Below are 21,707 nucleotides of genomic sequence, written 5' to 3'. Positions count from 1 at the left end.
GGGGAATGGGGGAAATAATGTAATAGCAATTCCCCCCCCCCCCCCCCCCCTAAAACATAATCATCAGGTATTATGGTTATACTAGGAGGAAGATTTTTCAAAAAAAGTGTACAGAAATTGTTAAAATTATGTTTTTATGTGGACACGCCTCCAATTCATTAAGTATACCTGGTTCTCACCTTAGCACCTCCTCCACCACCTTAGCACCACCCACCTGTCCTAGTCCCTCCTCCTCCTCATGCCCACACCTGTTGTGTTATGATAATGAGGGGGAGGGTATGTTTTTTACTATGTCACTAAAGCGCTGTTTCTCTATTGGCACGTTTGACCCTCAAGGTTTCAGCCTCCAGGTAGAAACTCAAAATAGTCAGAGAAGACATAAAACACCATAAAAACAATGAAGCCACCATAAAAATAATGAAGTTCTATCAACCTCATAGACACATGAAAAACAGAAAAAGTGCAAAACCATGGCACCACCTCTTTAAGACATTGTTTCCAGATATGCTTGTAGGTTAGCTCTCTTCAAATGTTCTGCAAGCTATGTTTGTCAGGAGGAAGACTCTTTCTTAACCTTCTGTTGACACAGTAATACAGCAATCTTTCGATTGCAGTGAGGCTGGGACACTGCGAGTAGTTTCTTGGATCATAGCACTGGTCAGACCATAGGCCCTGGTCATTTGGGCCAGAATTTCCACCATTTTGCATTTTCTTCAAAACAGTTTTGCTACTACTCCTAGTTTTGTCCAAAACTCACATCGGTACAGATTGTCTCTGGCGTATTGTGAAAAACAAACTCCTCAAAGCGCTTGTGGCCCTTATCTGCAAATGGCAGAATGTCATTCTGTGCCCCATCTGATACAAGTGCTGATGAAACCAGACTCATCAATGGTGTTTTCTCTTTGAACGTATTGTCTCCACAAAACAATACATTTTAGCATCAAAATCCTACAGGAGCTGTCTTTTGGACATAGCATACCACACTATAAGCAATAAATGTACAGATGTACCCAATTTGCATAATTTATTTGCAATATGTCATCTAAAAACGAATCTTATATACACATATATTATATTAGTTAACAACTTAAATATTTGATGCCCTAAAGACAATAGGCTACTCTGTCCACACCCAAATTATCAATACATTCATTAATGATATTATGAATTCCCCAAATACATTCTAATTTACAAATTATCTCATTAACTATGCACGATACAAAAATGTCCCAAGCAGGACTATACTTTGAGAACCTCTGGTGGGGAGGGGAGGGCTGGGGAGAAGGTCGGGATAAAACCTTCACGCATCTTCAGTGGAGCAGGAACAGGAGCAGGGTTGCCATGTCCGCTTATTATAAGCGACTTTGGGCTTGTTTTTCTGTAAAGTTGCTTATAATGGTAGTTGAACTTGCGGGTTGCTGTTTTTTTGGGGCTTGTTTCTAAAGTGTATTTAGGCTTGTTTCCTAATGCTGTTTAAAACCTAAGAAACATTTTCATGTCAAGGAATTAAACCCCCCAAAATGAATACGTTGGTTTGCGGACCCTCATCTGAAAATATATTAGACCTATAGGCTAATTGTCGAATATGCAAACATGTTCGAATCATGTATAGCCTAGGCTACTTTAAAAACAAATCCAAATTTGGACAAAATAGCCAATTTTACATCGATGTGCCCAGATAGTCTATAGTACCCACTACCCACATACTGATACCAGCCTAATGGTCGCTTCTTTTGGGCTTGTTTTCATAGACCTGGTTGCTTGTTTCTCTCGCTAAACCTGGCAACACTGAACAGGAGCACAGCCCGCCCCGCACACTGCAGTCAGTCAGTGCACTCCATTCAGCCCAGCCTACACATTCATACAGTTACAGTAGCAGGATCTCTGAAGCCATAGCCTTACATTTGGTTCCTATTGTGTGTATGTTTCATTGTCCTTCAATGTGTGGTGAGGGGCTGATCGTGCTGCTGTTAGCGGCTGATCTGGTCGCATTGGGTTCTGCCGCACCGGCGGTGGTCCTCCCCCCACGGCTCAACCCACAGCAATGGAACAACTACCGACCCGTCGTAGGTGAGTTGTTGTCCCTCACATCATGATGCTCTGCGTGTGCGGACACACACTGACGCTGCGGCGTCCGTTATTATGTCACTGTGTGTGTGTGTGTGTGTGTGTGTGTGTGTGTGTGTGTGAGAGAGTGCATGCGTGCGTGCGTGCGTGCGCGCGTGTGTGTTGTTGCTGCGAATGATCTCGATCTCTCTCTTTCTTTCTTTTTCTCCCTCTCCCTCTCCCTCTCCTCTCCTCTCTTTCTCTCTCTCTCTTTCTCTCTCTCTCTCTCTCTCTCGCTTTCTCTTTCTGTCTCTCTCTCTCTTTCTTTTTCTCTCTCTCTCGCACGCACGCGCGCACGCAGAAACGCACGCAGAAACGCACGCACACACACACACACACACACACACACACACACACACACACACACACACACACACACACACACACACACACACACACACACCAAGGACCCCTGGGGGTCCCCACTTTTGAGAACCACTGGTGTTCAAGACCTGAACATCAAGGCTCTGTTCTTAAAGGAGCACTTCACAGCACCTGCAACTCCCATCATCAATTCATGTTTTCATTTATTGAATAATGGAAAAGTTGCTGTCAGGCAGTAACCTCATATCTCCATTAGGGCTGTCTGTCACGATTATGACATTTTACTGGACGATTAAATGTCGATTAATTGTGATTAACGATTTAATTGTGTTTCTGTTGTTGCACATTGGGACATTATGAATAGAAATTACATTCCTGTTTGGCTTTTAGGTTTCGTAAAGGCCAGATATGACAAATAACCTTCATATTTAATAACTGGGGTAATTAAGGGTTGACATCACATTCTGTGACAGAATAAATCATTCAATTCCCTGATTCAGATTCTGATAATTCTGTAATGTATTCAACACATCATACAGAATATATATTTTTGTATCAGTGGTATATGGTTTGATTGATCTTACACTGGTCTGTCTGTCTGTCTGTCTATCTATCCAGGTGTGTTGGCTCAGGAGAATGTTCCAGGTGATCAGTTTGCTCGTGGTTCCTCGTACATCGCTGCCTCCTACGTCAAATACCTGGAGTCTGCCGGGGCCCGCGTGGTGCCTGTCAGGTACACACACACACACACACACACACACACACACACACACACACACACACACACACAGGTAACATTATTCCACGTCATTCATTAGTTCTTACATAATAACACAATGTCCTTTGCTGTAGGTCATTAAACCTTGTATCTCCATATTATTTCAATTTTTTTAAAGATATTTTTTCATAAATTGATGCCCTACTTATTCATCATACAAGAGCTTTGCACAAAAGTTGTGAAAATAGCAGTTCTTAAACCTCACAACACGTTGCAATGTGATACGTTGTGAGCTTGTAGATCTGACATTTTCTTATTAAACAATAATAAAAAGAACGGGTTTTGGACATACAGGGTTTCCACCAGACAGTGAACTATACAACCTGTTCCATGTTAAGTTGCGAGCATGTGCTGACAAGTACTCTCTGGTGGGCCCCTCAAGGGCCCGAGGGCCGAGGCAAGCCAACAGACAAAATGTCAAGCCCATCTCTATTCATAATGAAAATAGCCGATCTACAAGCTCACAACGTGTCGTGACCCGTTGTGAGCTTGTAGATTGGCTATTTCACCTTTTTTTGGTGGGGGGGGGGATTTAATAAATTAATTATTATCTGACCGACCGTCCGACCCATTATTATTATTATTATTATTATTATTATGTTGTTGTTTTTTTGACATTTTGAAATAAATAAATAATAATTATAATAATTAAAAACAAAATAGAGGGAACGAAAAATAAAGGGATATTTACTCGCGACCCATAACACATTAAAACCGGGAAAGCATGTGTCATTTTAGATTTTTGCGTTGGCTCGTACATCTGCTATCTTGAACATTGTTTTTAAAACTTGAAAGTGTGAGAATTACTGATTTAGAATTTGTAGAATCGGCCTCAGGTCTTAATGGGATAAAGGAGACAATTTAGGAAACAGTGATCTAACAGGCTCCTCTATAGTTCTTCCCTCTTCTTTGTTTGACAGAATCAACCGAACAGAAGAGGAATATGCAACGATATTTCACTCCATCAATGGGTGAGTTGACTGTAAATTGTTATACTTTCACAAATGCATACTGTAGTCTTCCTTTGATTCCATAGAAACACTGTGACTCATAAAATTACGTTTTTATTTTATTTCAACTGAAAAATGCAGTTATCAGTATGTGTGCTTTATATAAGCATTATTTATGTTTGACACGATTTGTGATTCAGTTTATAGGAATCCCCTTTAAAAGTTAAAGAGTGATATTACCACATTTGCATTACCAAGTAAAATACCTACATTCAAAACGTTTACTTACATTTACATACAAAAGTATTCTTAGAGGACCAAAGTAAACATTTTCTAGTGTGAAAATATCCAAGAGTCTTATTAATACATGAGTTAATACAACATATTTTGATGATTATTAATTGGTCAATTATAATTATTATAGTAGGCAGTCTGACATTTTCCCTGTGGGAATAACGTGAGATAGCTCACTAATGCGATACTGGGATGCGATACAACATTAAAGCAAATCACATTAAACATATAAACACTTTTTGTTTATATGTTTAACACTTTTTGTTTTAAACAGAAGGTGCGCTGACTGCGCTCCCCCACTTCTATAAACACATTAAACAGCTTTACATTCTTATCTTATTTGGTGGTTGACTGCTATGAATCTGTTCTTACCACATAATTAGTTATTCCTTAGTTTATGTGTGTGTGTGTGTGTGTGTGTGTGTGTGTGTGTGCGCGTGCGTGCGTGCGGTGCGGTGCGTGCGTGCGGTGCGGTGCGTGCGTGCGTGCGTGCGTGCGTGCGTGCGTGCGTGCGTGCGTGCGTGCGTGCGTGCGTGCGTGCGTGCGTGCGTGAGAGTGTGAGTGTGGGTGTGTGTGCGTGTGCGTGTCAGACTGTAATAAATATGGACTAAGGGAACGGTGACGTTCCCCATTGGTTTCTACAGACACGTTTTGAAGCCACTTTTTCTGTGAAATCAAATCCACCGTCTTGGAACCTCCGGTGTGCGAAAAGCAACCGGAAACTAATGCTATTGGCTGGAAGGGCAGCGAGGGTAGAAGAGAGTAGAAGCCCTATAAGCACACCCTGCTTTATCATCAATTAAAAAATGTATGGGACCATAATTTACAAATATGCATATCATGGTAATTGAAAGAAGACTTTAAACTAGCGAGTGGAAGCATAAAGTATTTATGACAATGATTACTAAGGTAATACAATCAAGTGTAAAGTCCGGTCAAATCCCCATTGTTAACAATGGCGCGGTAATCAGCAGGGAGGGGTGGGAATAACGACACCTGCTAGGCCATTCATGAGAACTGCAGGGAATTCGGCACTTCCTTATTTGCTTCATTTTAAAAACCGGATGCTTCCCTCCTCGTGTGTGTGTGCGTGCATGCTCTGACCTCCTGTCCTCCTCCCCAGGCTGTTGCTTCCAGGAGGGAACGTGGATCTTCAGACATCAGAGTTCAGTCGAACGGCAAAGATCTTCTATGAACTGTCTCTGAAGGTAACGTCTCGCATCAGGGCGCCCAGTGGCGGAAGAAGTACGCTGGCGGAGTCTTTTTTACTTAAAGACGGGGTGCCGTGATTTTCAGTGATCCCCCCCCCCTAGAAACATAATCATCAGGTATTATGGTTATACTAGGAGGAAGATTTTTTTCCCAAAAAAGTGTACAGAAAGTGTTAAAATTATGTTTTTATGTGGACACGCCTCCAGTTCATTAAAGGAGGAGTTCACCCAAAAAATGACTTATTTTCTATCAATTACACACCCCATGAAGCCTTGATTTCATGGATTTATTTTTGTTTTTGTGGCATTCCTAAGACAATAATTTGATTATAATAAATTTGTCCCCATTGATTCCGGTAGGAGACACAAATGCATTTGTGTCTCCTACCGGAATCAATGGGGCTAAATTTATTATAATCAAATAATAAAGGAAGGAATGCGACAAAAACAAAAATAAATCCATGAATTCAAGGCTCCATGGGGTGAGTAATCAATAGAAAAAAAGTCGTTTTGGGGGTGAACTACTCCTTTAAGTATACCTGGTTCTCACCTTAGCACCTCCTCCACCACCTTAGCACCACCTACCTGTCCTAGTCCCTCCTCCTCCTCATGCCCACACCTGTTGTGTTATGATAATGAGGGGGAGGGGGAGGGTATGTTTTTACTATGTCACTAAAGCACTGTTTCTCTATTGGCACGTTTGACCCTCAAGGTTTCAGCCTCCAGGTAGAAACTCAAAATAGTCAGAGAAGACATAAAACACCATAAAAACACCACCAAGGGGCTTAATGAAGTTCTATCAACCTCATAGACACATGAAAAACAGAAAAAGTGCAAAACCATGGCACCACCTCTTTAACTCTAACAACCCGAGTCAGCAGCTGACTGTGTCTATCTTTGTGGTCCTCAGGCCAACGATGCAGGGGATTACTTCCCCCTGTGGGGGGCGTGTCAGGGCTTCCAACAGCTCAGTGTCCTCACAGCCAGCAAGAACCTGCTCACCTTGACAGACACCAGAGCTGTAGCCCTGCCTCTAACCTTCACTACAGGTAAACTCACCCTGTAGCCCTGCCTCTAGCCTTCACTACAGGTAAACTCACCCTGTAGCCCTGCCTCTAACCTTCACTACAGGTAAACTCACCCTGTAGCGATGCCTCTAACCTTCACTACGTAGTACCAAACTTTCTCACCAAGGTTATTATCCCCGCCAGGCCGGAAAGACCAAAGGAGAGCGATCATGTTTATGGTCCCGTGAGTCTGTTTGTTTGCTTGTCCGTCGGTCTGTCCGTCTGTGAACATCTAACGCTGAACGCTGGACCGCTCTGTGTGAAACTTTGCAGGCACACTCCCGGGAAGCCAAGGAAGAACCTCAAAATCAGCCAGTTATAGTTCCACCATGAGGCCTATTTTTGCAAAGCACACTTTTTGCTACTACTAAAGATTTATTTCCCACCTTCTGTAGTCGTGTGCTGTATCTGTCAGATGTATCAGATTCCATTCCGATTGGCTATAAGTGGCTTTCAAAGTTTGCGGGAGTGGCCCCTTTTGCACAAAATGCCACCGAATGTTTTCAGCTTCATGGTGGCGATATAACAGGTCACAACACAGCCCTGGATAGGCAACCTGGCCTGGTAGAGGAGCTCAGAGGAGCACACTTTTCTAGATATAGTTTTAAATTTGTAAATTTTTTGTTCATGTTTAAAATGTCAGTTTTTACTAGTTTAAAGCTGTATTTATTGGGGCTCTTAATTAATGACTTACTGAAACAGGTGACGGCTGTGACCATGCGGCAGTATTTGACGTTTCGGGGGTACCCACGATGCCTGCTTGCTGATGGGGGACATGAATGATTTACGATTCTGTCCCTATCGGTATGCAACGCGTGGCGATGCACTGAATAGTTCTTCTTGTGTGTGTGTGTGTGTGTGTGTGTGTGTGTGTGTGTGTGTGTGTGTGTGTGTGTGTGTGTGTGTGTGTGTGTGTGTGTGTGTGTGTGTGTGTGTGTGTGTGTGTGTGTGTGTGTGTGTGTGTGTGTGTGTGTGTGTGTCTACCAGAGGCCCAGTCCAGCCGTTTGTTCAGAGGGTTTCCCAGACAACTCATGCAGTCTCTGTCTGAGGAGAACATCACCTCCAACTTTCACAAATGGAGTCTCTCCCTGCAGGTACTTCCTCTCCTCTCCTCACCCCCCCTCTCCTCTCCTCCCCTCTCTTCTCTTCTCTTCTCCTCATCCCCCCTCCCCTCCTCTCCTCTACTGTTTTTCTCTAAATTACTTTCATGTGCTTTTGAGCTCACTCACAAAACTGAATCAGTGGATTCTTTGTGTGTGTGTGTGCGTGTGTGTGCGTGTGCGCGTGTGCGTGCCCGTGCGCGTGTGCGTGTGCGTGCGTGTGCGCGTGCGGGTGCGTGTGTGTGCGGGTGTGTGTGAGAGAGAGAGAGAGAATAAGATTTCCTACTGTCTGTCTCTACACTGTCTCCCTCTCAGCTTTCCTGTCTCAATAAACAGAACTACAGAGAAAAGTGTGCCATTTTAACATAGAAATGACTGTGATCCAACAGAATTACAGCCGTAACGCCAAGCTGAAGAGGTTTTATAAGGTTCTGTCCACCAACACTGATGGAAAGACCCACTTCATCTCTACAATGGAAGGTACATTATATTACTGGTCGCAGACCCATTTTTATGGGTCACAAGTAAAACAAAAAAAAAGAAAGAAAGAAAGAAAGAAAGGAAAGAAAATGTATTAAAAAAATTGTTTTCATAAAAAAATTCAAATATTTTTTGAAATGCTCAGAAAGTAAAATCCTAACTGTAGACAGTCTATTTTCACTATTAAATAGGTCTTAACTGTAGACAGTCTATTTTCACTATTAAATAGGTCTTAACTGGTTAATAGTTTTTTTTTGTATGTTTGGGTACCTGGTGACACCAAATGTATGTTTTGGGTCTGGAGCTGAACACATTTCTGGACCGCTGATATAGAATATACAGCGCAGTGCTTAGTGCTGCTAATGCTACATGCTGTCTCCTAACCGAGGGGTTCTCTAACAGTTTCATGTCAAGGACCCCCAACTTCATATTTTTTTGTCCACAGACCCCCATCTGACAATAGTTTGTGCCATAAGAGAAGATTTTGGTTATTTTGGGCTATTTTGAAATAGCCAATGTATATGGTTAAAGTGGTTAACTGATTTTCATGCCATATTAATACATTTAGTTGGGGACCTCCTGGGACCCCCTCAAGGACCCCAGACCCCACTTTGAGAACCACTGCTCTAACTTACCAATACATGTTGGACATTAGTTAAGTGACGATGGTAGATCTCTGCCTATCCATAAGTCTGGGGACTTCTAAATGCCAGCAGTTAGAACAGCAGCGAGAACAGCTGCTAAAGACCAAATTAATTGCAAAACCATATTGTCCTGTATTATATCGTTGCTGTCCGGCAGGTACCAGCTAAGTCAATTATTCCGCTTTTGCATTTTTTCCCCCCATAAATCAGTGCTATTGAACACCCTTTACATCTGTGTGTTGGTAGAAAAATATTAAACCAATGAAAAGTATTAAAAAGTGCTAAAAAGGGTTTTTGACAAAAGCAGCTAACTCCATTGGCTCCTCAAACTTTCTGCTAAACCAGCTAACTCCAGCAAAGGGGGGTGGAGTTAGCTGGTTTTGCTGACTCCAGGCTCCACCCCCTTTTGACCTCCAACCTCATTGTGAGCTTGGAGGTCCATTCAGCTGTTCTTATCAATGATGAACAAAACCTCCTAACTCCATTTTTGATTTTTTTTTTCATTTCCTGAAAAATGAACATTTTGGAGTTAGCTGGTTCCTGCCGGACAGCAGAGATATAGTGAAACGAGGGCTGGGTGCTTCTCAGACAATATTTTAGTAGAGGTATTTTGTCTCGTCTCCCAGCGTACCGGTAAAGTTATATATAAATAAAGTTTGTTTATAATATTATAGTAAAGGTATAAAGATTTGGCGGCCCCCCTGTAGTAGCTCTGAGGACCCCCAAGGGGTCCCGGACCCCCTGTTGCAGACACATGCTATAAAGTATTACTGTACCCGTAGGCTGGAAGACTACGGGACTTTATATCATGTGTCTTCAACAGGGGATTTGTGGGATAGGAACCTTTTTTTTAACCACTTGAACCCCTAGCATTCCTATTCTGGGGGGAACATTCACTGAAAATAGCCGATGCGTTGTGAGCTTGTACATCGGCTATTTTCGGTAAGTTGTTCGGCTATAGTTTTACTAGTTATTGAGGGTATAAGTGGTTTAATGTCTGAAAACAAACATGAACAAAAACCAAAACACTGATGACAGTGCTGTCAGATAAGTCTATGAAGCTATCTATGAAATCCATGCAAAAGTCTGCAACACAATTTTATACAATATGTAGTGGGGGTCCCTGCTTCATCTCTCTCTCTCAGTTAAGGGGTCCTTGACTTTAAAAAAAACATTGAAGACCCCTGCTTTATATTTAAATGAAGTGTATTAATATTATTATAATTATTGTATCCCAGCCTACAGGTAGAGCTATTAATAAATAAAGTGTATTGGTAATAATATTATGGTCTTCCAGCCTACAAGTATCCGTTCTATGCCGTCCAGTGGCATCCAGAGAAAAGCCAGTTTGAATGGATTGACAAGCCTGGCATGGTTCACTCCGTCAACGCCGTCACTACCTCCTTCTACACCGCCAGCTTCTTTGTGTCAGAAGGTGAGAAAATTATTACATCATCGTCTAATCGCAATTATTTGATATAATCACAAGCTTACAACTTTGTGACGCGTTGTAAGCTTGTAAATCAGCTATTTCTGCTTTTTTTTAATGTATAAAATGATTAAATATGTCAATAATTGTTTTGTATATTTCAGTTATTTGTCATATCTGCCCTGTGCAATTTTTTATCACAATTATTTGAGTGACAATTAATCGGCAACTTAAATTTGTAATCGTGGCAGCCCTATGTGTGTGTTTGTGTGTGTGTGTGTGTGTGTGTGTGTGTGTGTGTGGGTGGGTGCGTGCGTGCACACATGCACGCACGCATGCACACACGCGTGTGCATGCGTGCGTGCATGTGTGCGTGCATGTGTGCGTGTACTAGTATTACTATACCTCTGCCATGTCCACACATGTAAAATTTGAGAAATAGACAATTGTGAGCACAACGTTCACGGACTTCACAAGTAAGAGTACAGCAGGAAAAGGCCCTGGATGGCATCTACACCAGAGGGCTACGGATGGCACTTGGTGTCACATCAGAAAAATTGACCTCTATGGAGGCCTCCCACGGGTCACACACGAGGTCAGAGAGAGAAGGATGAGGCTGGTAGGGCAGGGCACTGCGTCAGGCACCCGGAACTGGTGGAAAACAAACTGACACTGTGGGAGCCAACCCAGGGAAAGAGGCGCACCACCACATTTTTGTGAGGACATATTGATGTCCTCACAAGTATAGTATTACAAACGTGTGTGTGTGTGCGTGTGTGTGTGTGTGCGTGTGTGTGTGTGTGTGTGTGTGTGTGCGCGTGCGTGCGTGCGTGCGTGCGTGCGTGCGTGCGTGCGTGCGTACTCCTACAAACCCCTAATCTCTCTCTCTCTCTCTCTCTCTCTCTCTCTCTCTCTCTCTCTCTCTCTCTCTCTCTCTCTCCCCCTCTCTCTCTCTGTCCAGCCATGAAGAGTCATCACCACTTCCCCAGTGTTCTGGAGGAAGAGAAAGCTCTCATCTACAACGTCTCTCCTGTCTTCAAAGGAACTCAAAGCATCTTCATGCAGAACTACTACTTTGACTGAACCATCTATCCATCCATCCATCCGTCCTTCTGTCCTTCCATCCGTCCTTCTGTCTTCATGCAGAACTACTACTGAAGTCACATGACTGAACTCACAGCCTGCCACCACCAGGCACACGTCACTCCAACCAGGCAGTGACCATCTCAATCTGAACAATCTTACAAAATATGTATGTATGTTTTTGATTGATTGAATATTTTTTATTTGACATTTTACCCCAAGTACAGCAGTACAAACTGGATAAAACGCCAAATGGAAGAGACATAAAAACGCCAAAGGCTTTTTTCTCCCTCCATTGTGGTTCATTAAACACTCAACAACCGTGCAACAAACAACAATACAAACTATAAAATATCAAAATATACAGTTTAAAACAATTCATGGTATGTATGTATGTATGTACGTACGTACGTACGTACGTACGTACGTACGTACGTACGTACGTACTCAGCTATGGTCGTCCAACCACGCCGTTTTTAAACTAGCAATGACACTTTTGCTGCGATGATGTTTTTTTGCTGTGCGCCATTTTTGAGCTGGGTGTAGGACAGTGGTTCTCAAAGGCGTTCGCGGCCCACCCACCCGACCACTTAAAACTGTTTAAAAGTGGTCGGACGGGGAGGGCGGCGTGCATTTTCAGAGCATGTTTATTGGTGGTTCTTGACATGAAGAGGTTTGAGAACCACTACTCTAGTGGTTGAACTATCTTATCATGAATGTATGCTATTTGAAAAGCACAGCTGTTTATATTATATTATAGAAATGCTGTTTGTTTTTATCTAACCACCATAAATTGTAATCATACTTTGTTTTCAATGATGCAAGCATGAGTTAAAGGGAGGGTAATTTTTTTGTTTTTTGTTAAAACAAGTTCTTTGTTGAATTAAAGCTCTATTTACTGATAGTAATCATTGCTATAGACTCTATAGAGTGTTCAGTCGCAGGGGTCTCCCTGTCACTCCAGCTCTTAAATAAACAAAACATATATTTTGAGGATGACGTTTTCAACACACCTGAATATGTATTTTCTGTTTACTAAAGAGTGTAGAGATGGGGAGACCCCTGTTACTATAGGTCTGTCACACTTATTACATAATGGTCTAATCACTATTATTTTAGATAATCACAATTCTTTTGCATAAACATCGTTTCCATGTTGAAAAATGTTCCTACATTTTCCATCATCTTCCAAAAACAATAGCCGAGCTACAAGCTCACAACATTGTGAGGTTGTAGATGGGCCATTTCCGCTATTTTTTTAATATTTTGAAAATATTTAATGATTGAATGTCAGTCATTTCTTTATACATTTAAGTTATTGGTCATATCTGTCCTGTGCAAACAGAAATGTAATGAGTATTAATACTGTATGTTGCAATGTTCAATGCCAAAAACACAATTAAATCATTAATCGCAATTATTCATAATGTAATATTTTTAATGCACTTAACATTTCACATCTCAAAGTGCTGCAATCAGGGTAAAATATTTGTATGAAACATGCCAAAGCTAAAAAAGAATTAAAAAACATTAAATATGACACATGTAAAATGTCATGATCATGACAGCCACCTGTTACTGAACTAATACTCTACAGCACTTATTACTTATCACAGTATAAAGCTTTATACAGAAACGTTTTAACACAAAAGGTTTTGTTTTAACCAACACACTGCACTGTTTCTCAAACAGTGGGTTGGGGCCCATATGTGGGTCGCGATACCAATGTTTTATGGGTTGCGAGTGAATACCCCTTTATTTTTGGTTTCCTACATTTAGTTATTTATTATTATATTTTAAATCGATTTTTGGTTTTATCACAGAATTTCTTTTATTTTTCACAAGTTAAAAACGAATTCAAATTTTTTTCCAAAAATAATTCCATTAAAAAATAATAATAATAATAATAATTAGAGGGGGAAAATGCTTTTAAGAATGTGTTGTCAGCTGTAGATCGGCTATTTTCACTAGTTTGTGTTAATTTTGACAGCAAATTCAGATTTAGTCTTAGTCTTAGTCTTTTGAATAACACCATTTAGTTGTAATCCTATTTTAGTCATCTGAAATTGTTTAGTCTTAGTCTTAGTCAACAAAATTAACACTCCCAGGGAGACATCAAATTTCTCTTTTAGGTCTCGAGCTAAAAATGTTGGGAACCACTGACTTAGAACACCTTTAACTTGTCCAAGATGTAGTATTCTTTGACGGACACAAGGGAGCGGTGTTTCTCTGCTCTCCATTATTGTGCTTCTGTGTGTAAAAAGGAATTTAGTGCACTGGTTCTCAAAGTTGGGACCTCCAGGGGCCCAAATGGGTCTGTAACTATTCCATCGTAGGCTTCCCCTGTTAGAGAGGACATTCTGCCCAAAAGTGGTCTGCCTAGGATGGACCTTACAGGCTCCTTTAGTGTCCCATCTAAAATCTTGGAAAGTGATAGTTTGAAGATGGAAAGACCAGTAAAGAAACAAAAGAGTTTTGGCAGAAGGAGAGTGAGAGAGAGAGAGAGAGAGAGAGAGAGAGAGAGAGAGAGAGAGAGAGAGAGAGAGAGAGAGAGAGAGAGACCCTCCTGTTTTTTTTTGTGGCAATGATGGGGGCGTGTGTTTTATTATGAGATAAAGGACATTTTGGCAGTGTGCTGTCGCGGCTCAGTGTTCAGTGTTCAGAGGAGAGGAGGATAGACCCTGCATCATCATCCCCCTTAACCGCCTTTACCAGGTAAACACACACACACACACACACACACACACACACACACACACACACACACACACACACACACACACACACACACACACACACACACACACACACACACAGACTCTCGTATATATATTTTTTAACGATTGTGACTTTGTGAGTGTGACATGTTTTATCTCTACGAGAGTCTCAGCTACTACCCCCCCCCCCCCCAGATTAACCTGAAATGTCAGCTCCAAAGCCCATACTTCTCCAAACATGTACAAATGCGAAATATAAGGTAATTAACCGCGTTCCCGAAATGTTAACTCAGTGTCCGGTGTGTTTGTGCAATGTGTTAGTCAATATTTTCCAATTAAGAAGTGTTTTAATCACGTCTGTGGCCGAACGCCATTCCCCCCCCCTCTTTTGCTTCGTGTTTACATTGAGTGTAATTCTGACTTTAACCGAATGCGCCCCGTCACTACCGCCCATGAACTTCCGACAGAATCGGCCGCAGACGGGATTGAAACACTTCTTTATTGAAAAATGTATTGCACAAACACACCGGACAACTAGTTAACATTTGGGGCACGCGGGTAAGGACCTTATATTTTGCATTTGTACATGTTTAGAGAAGTACGGGTTTTGGATCTGACATTTCAGGGCAATTTTTTTTTTTTTTTTTTTTATACTACGAGAGTCTTGATCTAAGGCTAGTCATGACCCAATTGCCGCCAAGGCAAGCTTTCTCGGAGTCGGATGCCCCGCACAGCCGCACTCACATACATATCAGCAGGTAAACACTTACTTACTTACACACACTCACTCACACACGCACACACACACGCACACACACACACACACACACACACACAGACACACACACACACACACACACACACACACACACACACACACACACACACACACACACACACACACACACACACACACACACATTTTTTACTTTTCATACCAGTAACCGCTGATTGTGTGACGTTCTGTATAGTAGTGTGTATATCTGTCTGTCTCTTATCATCATGATTTGTCTGCACATTTGGAAAAATTGATATTTTCATGCCATTTACTTTTGTAGTTTTACTCAAGTAACGTTTTGGATGCAGGACTTTTACATGTAACAGAGTATTTCTACGTTGTGGTATTGCTATTTTTTATTTAAGTAAATCAAATTAACTAAAGTTAAACACCACTGTTTTCATGTGTGGTGCATCAGCGTCAGTGCGTGCGCACGTGCGCGTGTGTGTGTGTGTGTGTGGGGGTGTGTGTTGATTGATAGATGTACTTTATTTAGTAAGAAATGAGAACAACAGTACATGGAAGTACAAATCACAATACAAGGTCCACTACACTGGAAGGCTCATAAAGCAATAAGCTTGTTTAAAATGAGACATGGGGATCTCATTTGAACAAGTCTCATTTTAAACAAGCTTATTGCTTTATGAGCCTTCCAGTTTAGTGGAACTTGTATTGTGATTTGTACTTCCATGTACTGTTGTTCTCATGTCTTACTAAATAAAGTACATCTATCAATCAACACACACCCACACCCATACACACACGCACCGACGCACACACACATGCAAACAGTGGTCTTTAACTTTATATATAGAGCTTAAGAGGTTAATGTAGCCTATGTTTTGGATTAACAATCTAAATCTATAATTAAAGCTGTCAAATAATTGTAGACGATTAAAAGTACAATATTTCCTTTATTTGTAGTGGAATAGAAGTATACAGTATCCAAAAATGTACCTCAAAATTGTACTTGATACAGTACTTGAGTAAATGTACTTAGTCACTTTACGCCACTGCATGCACTCGACACATACTACATGCACACACACACACACACACACACACACACACACACACACACACACAGACCTTATCAAAGATTACATTCCATCCAGACCCCTACCAAGGAGACCCCTATGGTCGGCCGATCAATAAATCCCCAAGACGTGGGGCCTATATTATATTATTATATTATATTATTATTTTCAAATTATTTTTTATGCATTTCATACATTTGAAAACTTGTGAAATGGGACTGCATTTACACAATTCTGTATAATTTTCCTTAAGGCTTTCCTTGTCTTGTAGAAAGACAGATAGAGAGAGAGAGAGACAGACAGACAGACAGACAGACAGACAGACAGACAGACAGACAGACAGACAGACAGACAGACAGACAGACAGACAGACTATATAGAGAGAGAGAGACATTTTGTATCATAATGTATGTAATGCTTTGGCAATATAAGAATGCTTCTCATGCCAATAAAACATATTTGAATTTGAGAAAGAGAGAGAGAGAGAGAGAGGGAGAGAGAGAGAGAGAGAGAGAGAGAGAGAGAGAGAGAGAGAGAGAGAGAGAGACAGACAGACAGACAGACAGACAGGCCAGGGGTCCCCTGGCAAATCAGGAATGTTCTAATTGGGACAAACATCCAATTGAAACTATTCACACAGAATTTTGTAAATACAAATTAAAAACTCAAAGAAAAACTCCACACACACACACAGACAGACAGACAGACAGACAGACAGACAGATTTGCCAGGGGTCCCCTGGCAAATCATCAGGAATGTTCTAATTGGGACAAACATCCAATTGAAACTATTCACAGCCAGATGCTCAGCAAAAACCTTTCTTTCATACGAACATGTGAACAATGTAAACACTTCACCTTGCCAGCCTTCCTCCAATTCTCTACTCACAAAGACACTTCAATGCACACACACACACACACACACACACACACACACACACACACACACACACACACACACACACACACACACACACACACACACACACACACTCACACTCACACTCACACTCGTGGGGCCTATATTATATTATTAGATTATATTATTATTTTCAAATGATTTTTTATGCATTTCATACATTTGAAAACTTGTGAAATGCATTTACACAATTCTGTATCATTTTCCTTAAGGTTTTCCTTGTCTTGTAGAAAGACAGATAGAGAGAGACAGACAGAGAGACAGAGAGACAGACAGACAGACAGTTTGCTTCGTGTTTACATTGAGTGTAATTCCGACATTTGGTGCACGCGGGTAAGCACCTTATATTTTGCATTTGAACATGTTTAGAGAAGGTTATGTCGCTGCTACATCGGTGCTACGTCGCATTCAACAGGGTGGATTTGGAACAAGTGCTTCGAAGTTAAATAGCAGCCTGTCACGCTCACACCACAGGGAGAGCTGTGAACCACTATATATATTCAAGATTTCCCCCCCTTTTAAAACAAATATAGGGTGTACCAAAAAATCCTGAAGGGGGCGTCAACATGTGTGATTTGGTCGCGGCGGCCATTGTTGGGGCCGGAGGGTTGGGGTCCGAGGGTACATACTACATAAACAGCTTGTAAACAGTGACCCGACCGTGTTTTTTTTTTAAACTCACAGTCACAATGGTGAGGACTTGCTCAGTTCAAAAGTGCCATAGCAGGTCGGTTCGAGGTAATGTGGTAGATAAAGCAGTACAATTTGTCAGCTTTCCAGCATGGAGGCAACATCACGGAGCTCAAATTGATGTAGTATGGCTTGGATCTCAGCTGTACGACGCACAGAATTAACATTCAACAACCTGCCCAAGTACAGCCGTGTTTGTTCACTTCACTTTCTCAAAGGTATTTTTTTGTAACAAAAATATGAAACTGCCTCTGCTAACTGAAAGTACCTAGGTAATGTAACTAGGGAGGTCCAGAGTGTTAGTGACTTTCTTTTCCTCTCTAACGCACTGACAGGCGCGCTGCTCTGCTCATAGACCGAACATTCCACTACCGTGCGAGGTCTCCAACTTTAATAAAAATAAACAAAGCTATTTCGCTACTCACCGAAACTTTCAACAACACAAAACTGCCTTTGTTTCGGTGAATAGTGAAATAGTTTTGTTTATTTTTTATTAAAGTTGGAGAGCTCACACGGTAGTAGCAGCACGCCTGTCAGAGCGTTAGAGAGAGAAAAAAGTCACTACACTCTGGACCGCCTTAGGCTATCCTAGTCTAGTTACATTACCTAGTTACTTTTAGTTAGCAGAGAGACAAAATAACAGTTTCATGTTTTTGGTAAAAAAAAACCTGTGAAAATGACGTGAACAAACACGGCTGTACTTGGGCAGGTTGTTGAACGTTAATTATTTGTGTCGTACAGCTGAGATCCAAGCCATACTAGTCTCTTCTCTTGAATACATTGTTAGCCTCACACTGTATTCATTCTTCAAGAGGAGAGCTGCATGTGAACAGCTTTCTCATAGACCAGCCACACATGTACAGTGTGCACTGATCACTATGTAGTCGGCAAAGAAGTTAATGTTTACAAACACAAACCACCGTCACTCTCTAGTCTTAAACCCGTCTCTATGTACAGTCTGACCCCTCAAGGGCTGTAGCGTCGAAAAGGGGGCGTGGCGAACTTTTGGTGATGCGACGTTGGTACACCTTATATCAGATCAGCTTGTAGATTGGCTATTTTCAAATAGCCGTAGCCTAGTCACTTCTTTTGGGCTTGTTTTCATAGACCTGGTTACTTATTTGTATCTTAAAATATGGCAACACTGGCGTTGAATTGCTTTTGCTCTACTCTCAGCTGGGATATCAAGTCAACCCGGAGGAGGGTGACAAAGATTAAGACGAGACCAGATGAAGTTGAGACCGCGTCTACCGTTGTCCTAGTAACAGCAGATGTTGTCCACGGTGAAAGAACACGTAGCTGTCCTCGTCAATGCCTGTTGTTTTTTGTTTTCATATCACAATGTCAAAACATACCGATCTGATTCTTGTTTGGATGAAGAAACGTCAGACAGACGAACACTCACGTTGCGTTGGGCGCTGGCTCTCCGTTGGTTTTGTTGTTGTTGAGAAACAGGAAGACTCTTTCCTGTGTCAGTCTCTCTAACAATAGAAACGTTTTATAAATGCTACTTTTCGCCATTGGAGTCATTGTGTGTAAGGTACAATATCTATTCAGCCCATTTAAAGCGTGGAAATAAACGCATCAATGAATACATAAATAAATAAATAATTGTTTATCCCCTCGGGGATTCGAACAACTCCCAATGTCAGCATAAATTCACCAGACAGGTGCTTACACCAGTGAGCCATTCTTCTCACAACAATTGTGTACCGTTAACAACTCATAGAGTATACAACCAGCCATTAAAAAACAAAACAGACATGGTCGCCAGATCAACTTGAGACCTCAAGTCACCACACTGATTTTATTTTACTGGTCTCTAACACACGGCTGTTTAGTACAGATTTGTTTCTAAAATATCTCACCATGATCATCTATTATTCATTATGTTATAGGCTACTTAGAAATAGTAAATATGACGCATGATAGGTTAGATAAACTGTTCGTTTATGATCAATGGTAGGCCTAATGATCAATGGTTATTTATATTGACCAGATCTGTAGAGGGCGCAGGTGAGTAATTTAATACTCACCTGCAATACATATTTTATTTTCTGCACAAAAAGTGTATTATACAGAGAAGGTGGTGTGCTGAGATGTAACCCACCGTGGAGAATAGTTTTTCAGCAACACAAAACAGCCTTTGTTTCGATGAGTAGCAAAATCGTTTTCTTTAGTTTTACTACAGTTGGAGACCTCGCACGGTAGTGGAATTTTCAGTCAAGGAGCACCGCTCCTAACGGAGACCAGAGCTCTAAATGGACATGCCTTGAAATGCCATTTTCTGTGCAGCGACTGCAACTGTATTTTAAAACATACTATTTCCAGGTGATTAGATTATATAAACATTAGCTTCAATAATTTGTAGGATATTTAAAATGTACTGGTCAATAGCCTTCCTCCAATCCTCTTCTCACAAAGACACTTCAATGCGCACACACACACACACACACACACACACACACACACACACACACACACACACACACACACACACACACACACACACACACACACACACACACACACACACACACACACACACACACATACAGACACCTTTGGCCATATTTTCTCTATAATTGTTCATGTTATAAACAGTTTATCTAACCTATATCATGCGTCATATTTACTATTTCTAAGTAGCCTATAACATAATGAATAATAGATGATCATGGTGAGATATTTTAGAAACAAATCTGTAGTAAACAGCCAGGAGACCAGTAAAATAAAATCAGTGTGGTGACTGAGGTCTCAAATTAATCTAGTGACCATGTCTGTTTTGTTTTTTAATGGCTGGTTGTATACTCTATGAGTTGTTTATGGTACCTATTTATTGTGAAAAGAATGGCGCACCGGAGTAAGTGCCTGTCTGGTGTATTTATGCTGACATTGGGAAGAGTTCGAATCCCAGGAGCGAATGAACATTTATTTATATATTTATTAATTCATTGATGCGTTTATTTGCACGCTTTGAATGGGCTGAATAGTGATTGTACCTTACACATGTTGACTCCGACTCCAATGGCAAAGTTGCATTTATTAAATGTGTAAATCTATTGTTAGAGAGACTGACACAGGAAGTGGTTGTTTTCCTTTTCCTCAACAACAACAACAAAACCAACGGCGAGCCGCCTATAACGCAACGTGAGTGTTCGTCTGTCTGGCGTTTCTTCATCCAAACAAGAATCAGATCGGTATGTTTTGACATTGTGATATGAAAGAAGAAAAAAAAACGGCATTGACGAGGACAGCTACGTGTTTTTTCACCGGGGACAACATCTGCTGTTACTAGGACAACAGTCGACGCAGGTCTCGTTACAAATTGAAACACCGGCCAGCAGGCGATCGTGTCTCTTAATTTCATCTGTTTATAACAGGTTTGTAAAGTAAAACATCACATTTCTGCGCTAGAAATGGTTAGGATATTTTCTAAACTTCATCATTTCATTGATGATTGATTGTCTTTAAGGTTATGTCGAGCTGAAAACTGTAACGTAAAGTACGTCACGTACGACACAGCTACTTCTAGTCAACCAGAGTGCAATTTACATCAGAAGCAGCGTTGCCGTGTCCGCTTATTATAAGCGAGTTGCTTGTAAAAAATATTGGTGGTTGCGTTTCTTTTTAGTTTATTTCCAAAGTGTAGTTGCTTATTTGGCTTTAGCCTATTTCTTAATGTTGCTTTTTTTCTTTGAAAATAGCTGCGACACGTTGTGAGCTTGTAGATCGGCTATTTTATTTGTATATAGGTTTAAAGTGCTCATGCAGCCTATAGTCGCTTTTGTTGGGCTTGTTTTCATAGACCTGGTTGCTTATTTCTCGTGCATAACCTGGCAATACTGTTCAGAGATACGTGTGCGTCAGCGTCACACACACACACACACACACACACACACACACACACACACACACACACACACACACACACACACACACACACACACACACACACACACACAGCGGACACGCCTCTTACCGGTCTGAGAGCTGTGCAACTCGTCTAAACAGTCCGACGAGAGGCAAACAGCAGTACACAACAATGGCGGCCTGAAGTTTCCTCGCCCCTCCCGTTTGTATGCGAGAGCTGGCGAAAAC

At 41.3% G+C, this 21,707-nt stretch overlaps 1 protein-coding gene across 1 annotated transcript; it reads left to right on the top strand.

Moving 5' to 3' along the window:
* The first annotated feature begins 1,841 nt into the window (after positions 1-1,841).
* LOC308082480 (gamma-glutamyl hydrolase) lies at positions 1,842-11,500 on the top strand. The gene is made up of 9 exons (XM_080424236.1): positions 1,842-2,070; positions 3,049-3,163; positions 4,129-4,179; positions 5,576-5,660; positions 6,574-6,712; positions 7,718-7,824; positions 8,220-8,310; positions 10,252-10,389; positions 11,345-11,500. The coding sequence occupies exons 1-9, from the start codon at positions 1,923-1,925 to the stop codon at positions 11,464-11,466; spliced, it is 996 nt and encodes a 331-aa protein (XP_080280362.1). The 5' UTR covers positions 1,842-1,922; the 3' UTR covers positions 11,467-11,500.
* The last annotated feature ends 10,207 nt before the right edge of the window (positions 11,501-21,707 follow it).

This window comes from Gymnoscopelus braueri (assembly GCF_963280865.1).
Source record: "Gymnoscopelus braueri genome assembly, chromosome: 3".
NCBI classification, from domain to species: domain Eukaryota; kingdom Metazoa; phylum Chordata; class Actinopteri; order Myctophiformes; family Myctophidae; genus Gymnoscopelus; species Gymnoscopelus braueri.
The sequence above is the reverse complement of the archived record's forward strand: the minus strand, read 5'-3'. Positions and strand labels throughout refer to the sequence as shown.

Bases quoted from the DNA above. Each gene is read 5' to 3' on its own strand.
- LOC308082480 (XM_080424236.1), top strand. From the start codon at position 1,923: ATGTTTCATTGTCCTTCAATGTGTGGTGAGGGGCTGATCGTGCTGCTG. The intron at 3,164-4,128 runs GTACACACACAC...TTTGTTTGACAG, and splicing joins GCCCGCGTGGTGCCTGTCAG to AATCAACCGAACAGAAGAGG. The intron at 6,713-7,717 runs GTAAACTCACCC...TGTGTCTACCAG, and splicing joins GCCTCTAACCTTCACTACAG to AGGCCCAGTCCAGCCGTTTG.